We start from the raw sequence: 18,359 nt of genomic DNA, 5'->3' as shown, positions 1-18,359 counted from the left end.
TACTAGATTATGAAGATAATTCTAAACGCTACAAATAACCTACAATTAACGTTTGACTAATGGTAGAAATAAATTGATACAACCGATTTCTTTTATTTATTTTATGTAGATCTCGAAACACTGGGAACTGAGGTCAGGAACAAGGATTCGGGATTGGTGAATGGATCTGAAACTGAAAAAATAAGTTTACCATTGAAAATATGTAATTTATTTTCCATAGAATTTCAAAATTTAACAGCAAGATAATTAATATGCATAATAATTTAACAATTATTTTTCCCTCTTATATTTAAAATATGTAAAGAAAGCCTTTGCGTGTTTTCAATAAAATAAACGCATCGGTGAAATCACGCATATCATGTTAGGAACTCGTAAATTTTCCCGCCAATATTTTTAAGAGGATCTTATCCACTTGATGTGCTTGTCTTTTATTCAAATCATTCGTGATTCAAATACATAGTATATATTAATAATCATACATTTGCAATATAATTTAATTTAAAATATCCGATTCATTCACCGAATTTTAGCTAATATACTTAGGTAATTTGGGACAAGCAAAAAATAAGTATTATTTTCTATCGCGCGTTTCATCAACTGGTGTGACCACAACGCGATATGGATAAATGGAAGAACAACTTTTAGACACCGAAATTCCTTCTTGGGCCCTATTTTCATCCCTAAGCTTACAAATATTTCTGCCAATGGCGCTCAATTTTTTTATCGGATCGGAATCATCAACGCTTTTGCGCAATCTTTGAGGAATTGTTGGCGATTTATGAAAACTTACAATACCAGATTTTGTTTGACGCAAAGGGAAAGTAGGCTCGGTAGGTGCGGGATTGGACTTAGCCGTTACTTTATTTTGGACAGATATTGTTGAGCGCAAAATACTAGCCGTTTCACGTTCCCACTCCACAGGATCTATGTAACATCTTTTGTTACCAACCGATCTATCTACTTTCTGTTTATCGGCTTTGCTGGCTGACTCGGTCCGGTATTTACCGGCGTGGACACCAGTCTGGCTCTCTTCGGGCCGGCAGCATGAATGCGGAACGACACGTCTTCTATATTCTAAATTTTTTTCTCGTTTTCCTCGGTGCGTCCTAAAAGAGAGCGCGGATGTTTTACGTTTTTTAGATGCACTTTTTAAAGATTTTACTGATGTGATAGCTTGGCGTACCGTTAGTGAATCCTTAGGCCCTAAAACGATTCCGTCCTTATTCATAGGCAGTGCGTCATAGGGATTGAGCCACGTGAGGAAGTCTGTTATGATTGGTCCGCTGTATTCTGCGGGAACAGGTTGATCTTGATCTAGGCTAGTGTTGTCACCGGCAGGCTCCCGAGGTGCTACAGGTGTGACATTACGTGACTCATGTCTACGTTCCTTCGATTTCCTCAGAAGTTTCTTCCCGTTGATACAAAGAGATAAGCCAAGGTAGGCAGGTGCCTTTGGCACTACTTGTCTGTAGGCTAGTTCGAACGTGCCCGTGTCGGCTTCAGCATTGTGTCGACGGTCTAGAATAACTGCAAAATACATATTACAAGGTGTCTCAAAATGCAGAATTAAACTGTTTGTTAAAAAATGCAGAAAAAACATATGTTTCAAAACTCCTCGAATTAATATGATAGCTAGTACCTTTTACAACGTCTTCGAGGCATTGAGGGCATAATCTGGCTGTAACTGAAGTAGTTGGCGCCATGTCGGGACTGGAGTTAATCTCAATTAGCCAAGGAGTGAAATCTTCAGTCAGCATGAAATCGGCCCCATACAACTCGAAGCTATTCTGTCGCTTGTCCATGCCATCCTGGCAGGCAAGCATAGCGCCTATGAGGCATTGTTTCATACCAGGGAAGATTTTGGTGTCCCACATTTCATACTTTCCTATCTGTCTTCAAGAATATAAAAGATGATTAGTATTTACAGATGAAGAATAAATATTGAGATCGTGGCAAGTGAAAAATTTAGTAACTAATTTGGTGTAATTTGGAATGTTAAAAAAGAAACTGATTTGTTTCTCTATTTTTCGTTCACAGTTTTTTAATAATAGAAACAGTAGAATAGGTTTTGTTGAAATTTGGCACACAAATAGCAATAATGTCGTAGTTGTCTACTTGCAGGGATTTTTGGGAAGTCTATAAAAATGATGGAAATTAAAGTTCTTTAAAACTTAAGTTTACCTTAGGTAAGCCTTGAATGAATGGCAATCCCACATGTTCTCATCTGGTAATGCTTTGTCTCGTTCTCCAGTATTTTTATATTTAGTCTGGACAGCATTGTTGGTAAGATGCACGGACTCATGATAATTCGACAAGCTGAATATTTGAGAACTAAATCTTAAATAGCTATCCCTGAAAAAAATATGATATCAATGTAGGAGAATGCCAGATTATCTTCATTCTACTAGTGCCAGTCCCGATTGAGTCCTCATCTGTCTGGAGAGAAGCCAGGGTTTAGGCGCCGTTACCATGATCCTGAATAAGGTAAGGTTTTTACACGAAACGACTCCCGTTTGACCTCCGCAACCTTTGCAGAGAAACCTTACCTGTGTTGGATTATGGTTACACCTATGTCAGACATGTACAGATGAAATCGAAGAAGAATTACCTGTAGACCCAAATTGTGAGAGGCTGGCAACATGTTATTAAAAACCACTGTCGAATATCAAATTTTGTGTCGTAAATCACCAAAGGATTTTCTGGAAAAAAAAAGGGATTACTTTAAGACTATTTTTGTAAATACTTAAAGAAAAGATCATTAAACCCAAGCAATTTTCTTACCAATGTATTTTTGTACGACGTATCTAGTTTTTTGAGCGGGGAAATTGATGAGGCCTATAATGTCTTTGATGTTGTTCATGAGCTGAATGCCCCGCCCGCGACATTTGTTGCCAGGTTTCACAATCCATATGTTCAGTATGCCATCAATGTCTATTTGAGGCCAAAACTTCGTCATCGTTGCTAAAACTTTCGCTGATTTTCTTTCTAATTGCCTAAAATATCATATGGTTAACAACTCTGGGTGTATTGCATGTGTACCTATGTTCAGTTGTTATTTAGTCAAATATACATTAATCACGTCTCTATCCCTTATGCGGTAGACGGAGAATTGAAATTCAAAAACAGGTTGCTAGCCTTTACTCTAAAGTAAAAATAGTTTATAACGCGACTAAATATTTATCTCCCTCAGTTTTTACATACATACATACATAAAATCACGCCTCTTTCCCGGAGGGGTAGGCAGAGACTACCTCTTTCCACTTGCCACGATCTCTGCATACTTCCTTCGCTTCATCCACATTTATAACTCTCTTCATACAAGATCGGCGGTTTCGGGTACTTTTGACCTGACCCTTTACCAGGACGTCCTTAATTTGATCAAGATACCTTCGTCTAGGTCTTCCCACTCCGACCTTTCCCTCCACACTCTCCTTGTATATCTGCTTAGTCAACCTGCTTTCATTCATCCTCTCCACATGACCGAACCATCTTAACATACCCTTTTCTATTCCTGTAACTACATCTTTTTTCACATCACAACATTCCCTTATCACGCTGTTCCTTATCCTGTCACTCAATTTCACACCCATCATACTCCTTAACGCTCTCATTTCCACTGCATTTATTCTGCTTTCATGCTTCTTTTGCCATACCCAACTTTCACTCCCATACATTAATGTCGGGACCAACACGCCCCTGTTTTTTATCTCATATTTCACTCGTATTTAGAATGGCCGTCTCACTCTGGTGTTAAAAAGCTATGGGTCCGGTTAAGAAATTATAAGAAATAAATAATAGTTTTGAAACATTTCACCCGACTTTCTGCGGTCGGTTGGTTGACTAACATCAACCTGCCAAGGGAATTTACAATGATTCTAGTTCATATTTTTGTCCTTTAATCAATCATGACAAAATATAGGTACACGTCCCCCCGCACTTACCAAAGAATTTTCAACTTAACAATTTATTTTGAACTTCTATGTTCACCAATATTACAAATCAGTTTTATCATTATCGAACACCGCTAATGGTATTATGATTTCTCATTATTATTATCGAATCCATTACCAACATTAATCAAGTTAACAGCATAGCATTGCATGACGTAGATCTAATAAATTAATACGTTGAGTTTTAAACTCTTGTTTCAAATATGTTTAATTTTTTCTTACCTACAAGGTCTGGAAGTGAAAAAAAAACCAGATGCTTTTTCTTTCCCTCCCCTTTATAGTTCGTAAAATACGACATTCTTAACTGTGAAAAAAAAAGGGAGACCCTACCCCACTAGAAGTAGCACTATTAAATACTGATGTAAGATGTTACCTTAAATTCCAGTTTTTGTCTTCTGTAAACTTTGCCTTCTCGTGTACCAGAAGATAATGATGTGTCAGGAACTGGTCCCATTCATGTTCCCACACGTGAGTGGTTTGGTCTTCCGTATCGTCAATATCTTTGTGTGTATAAAAAGTGATGTACTCTGTCAGTCTACAGAGAGCAAAATCTATTGCACTGAACGGAACTTTCCCGTGACTTGTAACCAGATTTGGTTCCTCTTTGTTTTGCATAGAATTGCAAAGCCATTTCAACACGCTTATGCAGGCAGTGATTCTAAAGTCATCAATGAACTCCTCCAGGCTATCGGAGTTATGGATGTTATAGCTTCGTGGGAATTTTGTTACAGCTGTACCAGGTTCGGTATACCAATGCATTTGAGTTAGAGACGTAGTTAAGCCTTCTTTGGTTGTAAATATAGATCTGGAGAATCTACAATTGGGAAATAAAGAAATTCTGGCTACCCATTAGAAAATAAACACATTATTATAGAGACACACCCATCAAAATATAAACATTCGACTTGGAATAGATATAAAAACACAATTTCCACTATCTTAAAACCATCATATACCTGCTTATAATAACTTCTTTGTTACTTAGCAACCAGTCATATTTGTCTCTCTTGGTAGTCCATAGAAAATCGACTGAATGTTGCTCCATAAATTTGTACAAGATCATCCTTTCAACCCTGGAGAGCTCTTTTCCTGTGGCTTTTTTGGGATCACTGTTTAGAGGAGGATGACGGACCTATAAAACAAAAACAGGTAAAAATAGAAAAATCTAAACTGGAATACCTCTCATATAGGCTGTTAAGGACTGTGGCGACATCTCTACGCCACTAGACACAACAGTCGATCACGTGACGCTATCAGCCAATAACAGCGAAGAGTCTAAATCGCGCATGCAAAGATTTCACGGATTGGAGTATATATACAACATCCGTCACAACAGCATTGGAGCTGTGGTTCATAAGGCATAAAACATAACACCTAGACTGGAAGATGATCTTTCCTTTGTAGCGGTCGAACAGAACTATCGCTCCCGCTACAAGGACAATTTAAAAAATATTGTGCAAGGAAGAGTGAAGGAAAAGAATTGCACAGTCGGGATCGAATAAATTAAACACCTTATACATAGTTCTTCTGCCCCTGAACTTTCACTCACTTCACATGCGATCAGCTGATTAGACATTAAAATATTTCTTCATGTCTAAGAAAATATTTCATAATTAGTTTATTTTTATGCAATTTTCTGTTCTTTTACCATTTTATGATACCTAATTAATAACATTTTTATGATCCATATTTCTGTTGCATCCAAGATTTTAAGACTAAATCTACATTTACATATTCTACTGAATCCTATCCTACCTTACTAGACTCGTATTTTTCGACCCATCCTCTTTCAAGAAGTGCCCTTCGGACCGCAGGGAACCCCCCGCCCTTGATCATGAACACCTTCCGTTCCTTCATCGCGGTTTCCGCGATCTTCTTCAACTCATTCCATCTCTCTGCACTGACCCATGACTTGTACTGTTTCAGTTGTTCCGCTGATGTCGCCTCTTGGACTGTGGACCAATCGACTCACTTCAAATTCGTGGAATATCGGTTAATGATTGCGTCTTGAACTTAGCTACACATGAAATTGCAATTGGTATTATATTAATGTGATGTTCATAAGATGAAACAGGATGACCAGCACAAAGACAGTTCTTAGGGACAATACATAGCGTGCTTTTAATCTAACCAAAGCTCCTAATATTAGTCGGAATGGTCAGAGTAATAATGCAATGAGAGAAATAAGGGTCGTGTTTAACTGATTCCCTATGTTCAACAGGGCTAGGCCTATCGCCACTACGACGAACCTTGCCCATATTCGGACTTGCATAGAGATACAGCACTGGACGGGCGCCGCTCTTTTTTAATGGTGATTTCCCTGAGTATCTTCGAGTCCGAGGCGCTTTCCTCCAGCTCCATTGTTACAGCCATCAGCCTCTTTCACGTCTTTCCGATCCTGTAACATATCAGCTGATCAAACGTCACCCACATTTTCGCAGCCTATCTCATCGGGACGTGTGCACAGTGCGCCAGTCGGTGATGGACTAGCCATCTAAATATAACTTTCCAGTGCAATAACCTACTTTAATTTAACCTACATTGGGGGTCCCTGGTTATCAACGAAGCATCCGCGCGCATCGCCGCCTGGCACCTGCGCGTGACGTCACCAGCTGGCTACGTCCTTCGCGAAACGTGCGGAATACACGCGGAAATTAATAAGCTCAAATTACACTCGCCTAATGCAACCAGGTCGCTATGAGCAAAACTGGGTTAAAAATAAACGCAAAAGCGTCGTTCTATGCAAAAGAAGTAATATTTTCATATGAAAACTGTAAATTTATTTCGACATCCTCATTAACGTTTCAGAATGTGTCAAGTCCGAATGATTTGAAAACGTCAAATCTATATGACTTGCTTTATTTTTTAAATTCATGACTCGAAATATTTCAGATGATTTCAGACATCAGCCTATACGCTTCAAGATTCAGAATCCCAGAAACCCTGCCACAATGCATACGAGTACAGGAATAATTCACGAAACTCAACGTAAAATGGACGTTACAAATGTTTCTTTACAGAAAAAAAATTGTTTAGCACACGCCACTTCCTCAAGCAGATCAATATCCAATGACGGGAGCTTAGTGGACTGGGTGAGAAACCGTACTTATTTAAAGATTTCTCACCTTTATGAATAGGTAATTCAAAACTTTTACGAAAAAGCAGCTCCATGGTCATTCCATATTTGCCTAACTCGCAGAGTCAAATAAAAATCTGTGAAATGTAGCTGTGACAAAAATTGACCTCAGTGTAACCCCTAGACATGCTTATTAGAGAATAAAAAATCAAAAGCAGACCTTATTAAAATCTGAGACCCAGACAGATATTTTTAAAAGCCTATGACACACTTATACAATAAAAACCGCATATTAGTTCCATTCTTGCAAATAATCATAATAATTTGCCATTACGTAGAGACCAACTTTTACTCTCGCGACTAGTAAAGTTATTTAAAAATGTTTCAGCATTTGAATGAAAAAACATTTCTAGGATTTTAAAGCTATGAACAGGTATATGATACAAGATCTATAAATATAGGTACTCGTAAACTTTGGTTAGTTAAGACTGAAACTCAATTAAAAAAAAGAAATGTATATATCTACTTATTCTATGTTAAAAAATCAAAAAGGCGTGAAAGAGGCGAATTTTATGTTTATGTAACTGAAATTATGGCTGGATGGGCTGATATACTACAACTTTCCCCTCTTACTATAGCTCGGAAGTGTATCTAAGCTTATCTAAAATTAAAGAACTGAAACCTTATTTATTTTTTATTTGCCCGATTGTACGCACGCAGTGCACGGGCAGACGCATTGGCTTCTGGGGTTATTTAGTATACCCTACAACTATAAATATTTACTATATTACGTCCATTAGTATCGTAAAGCGTAGTAGACAATGAATATAATTCCTGTATTGAATTCTGGATGTCGATAAAATCCTTTCTGACCCGTGGATCAACAAAGTGGTTCACTTAGGCTTTTTGAATTTTGCTACCAGCTGAATATCCAAAGGAAACTGAAGCGCCTATAAAAATATTCTTGTCTATTCGTACGGATTCATCTGGTTTGAGTTCGTCTCTTGATAAAGCGCTAGATAGTTTAGTTTGTTATGGCCGGTTTCAGCAGGGCAGCGTGTTTACTACTCTCTAGTTAGGTATATCTATATTTATTTAGATAACATACTATAAACACAAGTGGAAGAGGAAAAAAAATGATGAAAGCAGAGAGGAACCGTGTGAAAAATTTGTGAAAAAAGTAAACTTATAACAACAGATGGCGCCATTGGTAGTTTCTTTCTTTCCGTCTGTTTTATGAGTTTCAGAGTGCGTTTTGTTATTGCTTTCACACATTCACAAAACTTGCTTTATTTTCTGCTTTTGTAGGTACTGTAAAACAATAACTACAAAACATATAAATTAAAAAATATTTAAGTTATTGATATAAATTGCTAATGTAGACTAAATGTGAATAATATCATAGGTAGTTTCGTCTTGTGCTGCAACTTCACGTTGATATTTTTAATGTTGGTTGTACTGAATAGAGTGACGGCTGTTAAAGATTTTCAATGTTGGCAATACTGATTATGACAAGACATCGAGGAAAAAGCAAGATGGCGAGTTCATCTCCAGTTGATGGTTCTCTGGTGATAATTCTCCCGTTTGATGACATATTTTGAACTGAATTTGTAATGTGATATATCGAAAATATAATTTAAAGTTCGTAATTCATGCTAAAGTGTTCAAAATAATAGTGTTCATAGTTATACGTAGATGTGTATGCAACCCACCTGAGGAATGTTGGTTTTTTTCAGTGATTTGTGATTCGGTCAGGTGTTTTCGTTTTAGTCAAAATTAAAATTTTGATCTTGCGCAGTGAGTGAAGTTACAGAGTTCAGATGTATTTGTGCCGTGGGGATGCTATATGTCGGGACTGTTTTCAATGTCGGGAAACAAAAGCGTGAACTATTTGTTTTGATCGATCGTGATAAAATAAATTGAGAAGGTCGAGTGAAGAAAGAGTTTCGGCGGGAGTGATGGCCTTCAGTGAGGTGAGAGTTAACATCTTATTACATTTTATTATTTTCTTTGTTATACTTTACATTTACAAAAACTTTAATCATTTTGCCCTCTTCGTTTGTAACCTGTAATATGTAATAGTTAGTCGTTATAAACCAGTTAAAAAATACATTACTTAATTAACAAATTATAGATTGCTTCATAGTGTTAATGGTCAGCTTAATTTTAAGTGCAAATTTTAAAATTTTTGTCTATTCCACATTGGTCCAAGAAAATAATTCATTCATCTATTTACTGTATTCTAGGCCTCACATTTTGAACTTATCTATGAATGATTTCTTGTTCACTGTTCACCAATTCCCTTCATTTATCAGTAGAAATATATGTATGATTAAGACTCTTATTTGATAAGATTATGTAGGTACATTCACAGTTTTAATAGCAAAATATGATTGTTCCACAACATTAATTTATTGTAATATAGTGCAGAACTTAAAGATTTAATATTGATACTGGTGGAGTTTCTTAAATATTCTTTTGAAGAAGAGCACAAAAGTTGTTGACCAGGTTCCCAATGTGGATTGGTATCAGGTTGGCTGGCATTCAATTGTTAAAACTTTGCCAAAGATTTTCATTAAATGTTAGGTGCTCCGTTATGCTACCTTAAGTGGAGCCCAAGTTTAAAATCCTACAATGGTTTATGCCAGAATGTCCTTTCGCAGTGGTCTATGATGTCTCTTTTGCAAAATGTTTCTTTTGCAGAACTTTGTTTGATCAAAGACACTGATATGCTTTTATTTTTTAGCACTTATAAACTCTTATAAACTCTAACTTATACGCACTTATAAACTCTAAAATAAAAAATAAAGTGATTGTTGAGTTCTGTGGCCATAGCCAGATTTTCACCCCACCAGCGATTGAGAATTGTTTAACATTTTAGCAATGATTTTTTAATTTACTTACCTACTACCTCAGAGAAAAGATTCTAAGGATACCTTCTTGAGATGGAAAAACATCTTACTGGAATTACAACTTAATGGAAACAAAACTTGAATAATAATAACATATGGTGTTTTTGTTATTATATTGATTCTTGTTTCACTTCAGTCATTAAAACCGCAGTCATATCAAGTTAACTATGTTGGCTCAACATCCTCTTATTCTATAAATTATTTACATGTCACATTCTTTCAGTTGGCAACACACATGACAAACATTTATTTACCTTGTATTGTAATACTCTTTACATTCTTTTTTTCTATTTTTCTATTTTCCAATCCAACTTTTTTAAGGAGCCCAAGATCTGTTAATTCCAAAATTGAGGAGTAAGTAAATAGAGGTAACTTAGGTTTCATGGAAATGGTGCGAAACCCAGCTTATTTGTCATTAGAGTCACGAAATTTTGTCACAAGGTCAAATAAACTTGACCAAGCCTGGGTCATGGTTTTTGCACTAGATGAAAGTGTTAATTTCCCTAGTCTCCTTATAAGTTCTTAATGGCTAAGGGCCATATTATCTTCTTTGCCGTTTCGCTCTTGGCACACATCGTCGTGTCGTGTCACAATACAAATCACAACATTCCTCACTGTTGACTGTCTGGCACTTTCTGATACACGGCTTCCCACTTCTGATTTAATGCTATATAGTGCACACTGATAATAATTTTAGTTATTAGATATACCATTACCATACCATACCTCGTCGTTATAAGGAATCCCACCTACATACCTAAAAAGCTGAATCTGTTACACGTTGCCGTGACGCAACAACCGTTAGGTTCACACGGCTGTTTATTTATTCCTCGTTGGCTACTACTTAGTGGCGCTATTTGGTTTTCGGTGAAACATCCTTAGTGCTGGGTGTTTCATAACGTTTAGCGGTGTTTTCCCACGGCCCGATTGTCATTCCGTACCTGAGTCGAGAGAGTTAACCTTTAAGTACCGACGTGCATTTTTTGTAACGTTAGTACCGATGTGAGGCCTGAGAGGCCGCGCATATTATATTGATTTTTTTAAAGAAATGTATGAGATAAATATTTGTCCTTGCATTATGATGAAAAATTAAGGGTTTAAAGAAAATACTAGTAAAGAAAGATAATTCTTTATTTAATATTGTAAGAAAAAAATCTAAAATAATATTTGGCATGAATTTTGGCAAAAAAATAGGTTGTTTGACATAAAAATTCAAAAAACTAAAAATACTCCTATTAAAATAAAAAAAATTACTATTTATTACTAACGACTTATAAAACTCTAAGGAAAAAAATATTGTAGGAACTTAAACCTTCTGAAAAAAAAACTGTCCACAGTCCAACTACACATTAATTTTAAGCACAGTCAGGGCACACTTCTTTCGCGCACTGCAAACGAACGTGTTTTCTGCACGAATAGCATCCATAGGTCGACTTTCTTTGAGGATTAGGTTGGCATGACAGACAAGTCTTTCGTGTTTTTGACTAATATCCAAAATCCGGTAAAAAATTGTCAAAAAGCCAGCGTCTTGATGGGCGGCTGCAAGTATACACAGAGCATTTTTTATCTATTTCATCTACAGCACTTTTTGTAGAATTACAAAAATGTATTATTTCAGGTTTTCCTGAGTCGGTGTTTGTCCCTTCATTATGGATAAATTGGATTCACGTGAACCAATTGTCACACATTATATTTTTGTTACTGCCATGTAATGGTTTACTCAAACGGATTACCGCCTGCGTAGGAACTAAAAGCTTTCTTTCTTCATCAGTTAGTGTTTCTCCATATGAATTTTTCCCACAATACACATAACAATTATAGAAATAACCATTTTCGGCATCACACAAGCACATCAGTTGTAGTCCGTATTTTGCGGGGTTCTTTGCATGTATATCATCAAAAATGACTAGCAATCTTCCAAAAAAGATCTCTTTGAATTCTGTAAATCTGTCGCACAACTATTTCGTTTACTGCCGGAAGTCCCTGGTGTAGCCGTAGATCATAATATCAGTGAAAATAACAGTAAAGTTTTAACAAAAACTTAAACAAAAAGCTTACGTAAGTACCGACGTGAGGCCTGAGAGGCCGCGTCGGAATTTCAAAGCGTAATAACTCACGAAATACGCGCGCGACGACAACCCTTCCTGTTTTGACGTCAACGTGGACGCTGACCATGCAGCTACTTAAGAGCAGGGATCGGTATTGTGCGGGGAAAGAGGTAAACTAACAAGTCTAATACCTGCCGGGGCCTCTGAGACCGCACGTCGGTACTTAAAGGTTAAGCGTGGTGCGTGCCCCGCAGAGGTAAAGTCGCTGCGTGAGACCTGGGTCACAAATAAAAGACGACGCAGATATTACTCATTCAAAATTATTCCAAGAACAAGTTAAATAATTACCAATTGGAAAATGAACAACCAGAAAATATTTAAAAGGATTTTTTTATTCTTTTCTATGTCGGACTTAATAAGAATTCGATTTAGGAACTCTTCATACTAACAAAGGAAACTCTTTATGTTGTCTTTCAATAATGGATAAACATCTGAATATGCAAATATGTTCCAGCGAGGAGTTACTATCTCTAGACCTAGACTCATCCTCCAACTCATCTCTACGAACACCTTCACTTATCCTCAGAAATTGTTAATCACCAACCTTTTATTAAAATTTTACGTTTGGTTGGTCAAACGAGTTCATCCGTGTTCTCGGCATTTTGTACATGGGCGCTACCCCATGCCACATATAATGAGGTCGTAATACTTATTAAAATATTATTGCTTGCACAGGTCAGTTACACCGATTGTTTATGGTTTTTACTACAAGATTCTGATTTGAACAGCATGTGGTTAGTTCCAACTATAATAATATTTATTGTTAGAATCCTAAAGGATTACCTTACTAGGTATGTATATTCATTTAAAATCTTAAATTTTAAAGAACTCTCTCGAAGTCACAACAGGTTTCGTGAAATGCAAACAAACCGTTTACCAGGTTCAACTGTTTCGGCAGTAATATAATAATTTGTAACAAACATTGTACAGCTTCGTTGGAGAGGTAAATATTGTAATGTTTGCACTGTGTGGTGGCCTTATCTATATGGGCCGTGGTTTCCTCGCAGGGCCCCCGTTTGCGCCCGCATGTTGGTGTGAACTTGGATCAGGTACACCCGACTAGTATACCATGGCCCTTCGTAACCATGCGATTGTTACATTTTACTTGGCAAAGTGCGAAACAATTTGCATTCTGAAAGTCCATTCTAAAATGGTGAGTTGCTCACCAAACGATCGCTTTGTGGATGTGGGCGCAACCGCTTTGAATGTTTGCAGTGCGCCACCACAAATTTAAATGAAAATCCAACTATTTTACTGGCTTAAATTACTTTTAACAATTCAAAGAATTCCCTGTCCACTGCCGAAATAGTCTTTCGTTTTTATAAAGCAGGTTCTCTCAAGGATATCTCGTTGAATTTAATATGATAGGTCCGCATCTAAACTATCCGGTGTTTTCTGGTTATTTTAGATCAATAAAGAAGTTATTTGTATTTAAATTTTTTATTACAATAATTTTTATTACAATTGGTGTGGGTGATTTTAAAATTATGTAAGGAATTTTTAAATTTCCACGGGAGCGAAGACTGAAATAAGTTTCTTGTTCATTTTCAATTTTACTGATTTAAATCTTACTATTGTTTTCATTTTACCCATAAAAATTTAGGAAAAAGCCTTTTCAATAGTGCCGCCATCACGCCGATTCAAGCAAATCTCATTCAGTCAGTCGTGCGCGCAGGGTCAACGACCCGGATTTATCAACAATCAAATTTGTAGGGCCCTCTGGCAACGCCATGTAAACTCAAACCTATTTGCATAGGAAATATTCACGCCGAAAAACAAATCGAATTTACCACTAGATATTTCTAGCATAAAGCATGATGCATTGTATGCAATAGACCTTAGCATTTTCAGTCAGACAACGATAGCGTCGATGTAAATTCAACATCAGGATTTGGATGCTTTCCAAGAACGTAGTTACACAGTCGTGTTTGTCGTACATTGTAAACATCTGCCTCTCAAACATTCCCATTTTTGTTTGACTTTGTGGGTGTCAAAATTGTTATGTCGTTACAGGTGGAAGGTGGTCTTCGTAATGAATGAAATCTTCATAAATTTTCTGATCTTGTTCCAACAAGCCGAATTGTTTCTTTTATTATATGTATTTTGCTATCGTTTTCTAATAAATTTCATCTTGAGCTTGGTTCTAATGAAGAGAACAACTTGCATGATATTTAACTCTCGTTTCCAAGCCTAAACAGTTTGCTTGCGATGAATGTAACAATTATGACCTTTGACCGCTAATTCGTGACGCTTGTGAACTATCAGCAAGCCTGGATAGGTGAAAGGAGTGGGGAACGAGTACGGTACTAATGCCGTTGTCGGCGCAAGTCTCGAGCGAAAAGCCTTTTAGAACGTACTATCAATATTATAGAGATTAATACTTTGAAACCCTAATGAAATATCGTTTTTAACTTCTTTTATAGGCTTATAATAAGGTCAAATCCCCTACTTCGAATCCAGGTAAATGGAATTTACAGTTATTCACACTGAATTTCCTAGAAATAAATGACAAAACGATGTTTGATACTCGTTTTACATATAGTATTAATTCGACTTTATTTTGGTAAACTGTTTGGGTAAGAAATATTTTCCTACGAAATTCATCATTTCATTATTTTGTACAATTTGATGACGATCGTTTTGTTTCACTTACGCCACACTGTATTCTTGCTTCATCATCAGCGTGTAAGTGGGACAGAAAAATTGTGACGAACGCCAACGAAAATGTAACACAAATATCTTTTATTTTTATATATACTTAAGTATTTTTAAACTGCAATCGCATTTTTTTGGTCATCTCGCTACTGATCGTATAATAAACAAACGCGTGAGGGAATGTGGGACGAAATTCGAAATCGGCTGTTATTGTAACAGACCGTTTTTGATACGAGTATTTTAATACAGTAATAGTTTTGTTTGTTTAAAAAATGAATTCTCTACAATGAAGCATTCTAGCATTACTTTGCGTTTGGTCTTTACAAAGTAAAGGTGTTACTTTAATGGGAAATTATTTATAACTCGCAGTGAATGTTTGAATATCTCTCAACTCACTAACCGATATTTCAAACTGATGGAATAGCTATAAGATATTTTAAATAAAACTTTCGTGATCTTTAGTTTAACTCACGATAAAAGTCGTATTAAGGAAACCTTCATTGAATAGTAATGATGCTTAATTGAATTACCTAATGGTCTTTTTTTTTTGGTTATTAAAAGTATTGTACAGAATAAAAATATTTTACACAACCGCGACACGTATTTCATTTACGTAAAATGTTACTCACACAGACCAATTATAACTTCTGGGTTCTTATTCCGGCGCTGTAATTACGTTGGAAGGTCAAAGATGTTCCTTAATTGTATGCAAAGGACATGAAACGAGGCGAACCAAAAGGCGTATTTAAATTTTTAACATTTCGCTTGTGCTATCTAGCGAAGAAACGCCAGTCACTGGCTTCGTTTAATAAAGTGAGCCTTAAATATTCATACGAGCTAACCGGCACGGCTCCATCAATATTAATATCTCGTTCCAGTGATAGAAAAGCGCCAATAAATCGTTAGAATAACTGTAACGCGGTGTTACACATTTCAGTAAATAATAATTAAACTGGTTTTTTTGCTATGCGGAGCGACCGAGGAAGGTTACTCAAATATTAAGCTAGTTAATATTAATTTTGTGGTTGTCGTTGCTTACATTTCAATAAAGTTTAAACACATTATTAGCTGCAAACTTGCAAGTTTTTCTATACAACGTGCAGCAATATTGAAAGCGAAAGGCGATAAGTGCGGAAGAGAAACCAATCGCCCTTCATCCGGTCAGTACTCTCCAGATGCGAGATATAATTAGTGCTATCAAGAAAGTGCTGGCCTTAAATGACCACTGATAGTGGACGTCAAGTGAATAGACGCTAGACCTGTTATTTTTCTTACTTAAATTACTTATAAACACATTATACCTCAGTAGTCATAGGTTTCAAAAGCATAATGAGATTATTATACTTAGATTTTATAAGGAACTTATTCAAAACACATGATAGGTCGTCGTCTCCCTTCATAGCAGTTGAAAATTCAAAAACACGAACCATTATCATTCATGTTTCCCTGCAAAGGTTTTAGCGGTAGTGAAGGGATTCACTTCGTGTAAAAACCTGACTTACTCAAGCCTGTATCGTGACCATAGGGGAGATTACGGGTTCTTCTCCAGAGAGCAATCGGACAGGACTAGAGCCAGGAGAATGATGATTAGAGCTAGGACCAATCCTTGTATCAAATCATTTATTTCTTTAAACAACATTTAACATAGTTGGTAGGTAAAGTTTGCGATTGGAAATATTAAAATGTTTTGCATTGAAAGCAAACTCCAGTTGTGTAAATTAACGCTGGATCCATGATTCGGAATCGGTAATCATAAATACTTATCTACCTATATTATAAAATAGTTAAAATATTTTTTTATGAAATCTTTATATCGGAAAATGTTACAGGTGGACGAACAACCCGTATCAATATACAAAAAAGAAGAAAAAATAAACATGTCTCTCATTGATTCATTTTATTTCCAACAAATATTCCTTGCATTTTTATTGAGATGATATGGAGATGACTCATTAGGTCTTACGTAAAACCTCTGTTTTACACCTACAACACTTGGGTTATCATCTTTATCTATAGTTACATTTATAAAGCTTACATAAAATTATAGTCACGTCTATATACCTTGAGAGGTATATAGAGCCTTGAAATCACCAAAAGGCCACGTTCAGCTCTAGGGCTTTATAATGGAATGGAGATTTTGACAGGCTGCTAGCCTATCGCCTATAAGGGGAATGCCAAGTTTATAAGCCTATCCCTTTAATTATATATAAAGCTTAAGGTTTTGTTTTTTAAAACTTGTATATGTCTAAATTACACATGAATAAAATGTATTTTTTGTTGCCTACGATAAAATCGTATTTCATTCCAAAAATAAGTTATTCAATGCAGACGGAGCCGCGGTAACAGCTAGCTAGAGCTAGATAAACATTTTATATCAGTTAAGTTTTGGCAATGATTTAATTTTTTTTATACTTTCTGTGAATCATAATTTAACGATAATACCTAAAAAGTATGAATCATGGTATGTTAATGTGATTGGGTAAAAACGATTACCACTGCGGTTATTTCTGCATTTGATATAAATTAAGTATAAGGCCAATTAACATTAGCGGGGTGAGAAAGGTCAAAAGTGCCCGAAACCGCCGAGCTTGCATGAAGAGAGTTATGAATGTGGATGAAGCAAAGGAAGTATGCAGGGATCGTGGCAAGTGGAAAGAGGTAGTCTCTGCCTACCCCTCCGGGAAAGAGGCGTGAGTTTATGTATGTATGTATGTAGAAAGGAATTCTTAAGAGATGATATATCTAATTAGTAAACATATCCATCATATGTTGACGCCTCAAGTAATCTATTTGCTCATTATAGCGCTGGCACTATCAAGTTTTTGCATGATGAAAATGCTCTCCTTATATAAAGCTGGAAGTATGCGAAACAAAGCAGACGTTATACTTCATCATAACAACGTATGTATGTAAGACGTGTACGTACCTACGTAATATAAAATACAATTTTATTAATACTTAACTTGTATGTTGATAGTTATATATCATTCCATAAATTATTTACTACTGACGGATATCGGTATCGTATGTGCCGTGTGGTTCCCGGCACCAATAAAAAAAAAGAATAGGACCACTCCATCTCGTCCCATGGATGTCGTAAAAGGCGACTAAGGGATAGGCTTATATAATTACTTGGGATTCTTCTTTTAGGCGATGGGCTAGCAACCTGTCACTATTTGAATCTCAATTCCATCATAAAGCCAAACAGCTGAACGTGGCCTATCAGTCTTTTCAAGACTGTTGGCTCTGTCTACCCCGCAAGGGATATAGACGTGATTATATGTCTATGTCTATGTCTATGATATCGTATAAAATATGTAGAGAGTGATGTCTCTTTTATGTACCCTCTCTTTGTTCAAATTATATTACTATATTAATTTCCAGTCTTATATTTATTTACAACACTTAAGAGGAACTAGATTTTAATGTTATTATGCAATTTTCCTAAAACGTACTGAATATTTGTGGTGCAATCAAACAAGGAAATCTTGTAGCCAATTTCCTCATCACCGTTCATCTAGTAAAGATTGGGAGATAATACGGAAACGATGCAGTTAATTGGTAATAACTGCAAGCGACTGATGTTCCAAGCGCCATACCGTTAGGAGCAGGTTCCACGAGGTCGGCTGTTGAAATGCGTATGCAAATAATCAACTTG

The 18,359-nt window shown here is 36.3% G+C and overlaps 2 protein-coding genes across 2 annotated transcripts in view; one reads left to right on the top strand and one right to left on the bottom strand.

The window, feature by feature from the left end:
- Positions 1–288: 288 nt before the first annotated feature.
- LOC106143060 (tubulin glycylase 3A) lies at positions 289–6,414 on the bottom strand. The gene is made up of 9 exons (XM_060945995.1): positions 6,200–6,414; positions 5,706–5,902; positions 4,907–5,082; positions 4,324–4,764; positions 2,782–2,993; positions 2,609–2,699; positions 2,182–2,352; positions 1,640–1,893; positions 289–1,527 (listed from the first exon to the last, which is right to left on the bottom strand). The coding sequence occupies exons 1-9, from the start codon at positions 6,321–6,323 to the stop codon at positions 572–574; spliced, it is 2,622 nt and encodes an 873-aa protein (XP_060801978.1). The 5' UTR covers positions 6,324–6,414; the 3' UTR covers positions 289–571.
- A 2,101-nt stretch (positions 6,415–8,515) lies between these two features.
- The window catches only part of LOC106143132 (serine/threonine-protein kinase 26), an 81,708-nt gene continuing 71,864 nt past the window's right edge, over positions 8,516–18,359 (top strand). Inside the window, exon 1 of the mRNA XM_060954703.1 lies at positions 8,516–8,999. Within this exon, the coding sequence (XP_060810686.1) occupies positions 8,985–8,999 (15 nt within the window). The 5' untranslated portion in view covers positions 8,516–8,984. The remainder of the gene's footprint in view (positions 9,000–18,359) is intronic.

The sequence above is a fragment of the Amyelois transitella genome, chromosome 2 (assembly GCF_032362555.1).
Source record: "Amyelois transitella isolate CPQ chromosome 2, ilAmyTran1.1, whole genome shotgun sequence".
In the NCBI taxonomy this organism is placed as follows: domain Eukaryota; kingdom Metazoa; phylum Arthropoda; class Insecta; order Lepidoptera; family Pyralidae; genus Amyelois; species Amyelois transitella.
Note: the sequence above shows the minus strand (reverse complement) of the source record. Positions and strands in the feature narration are given on the sequence as shown.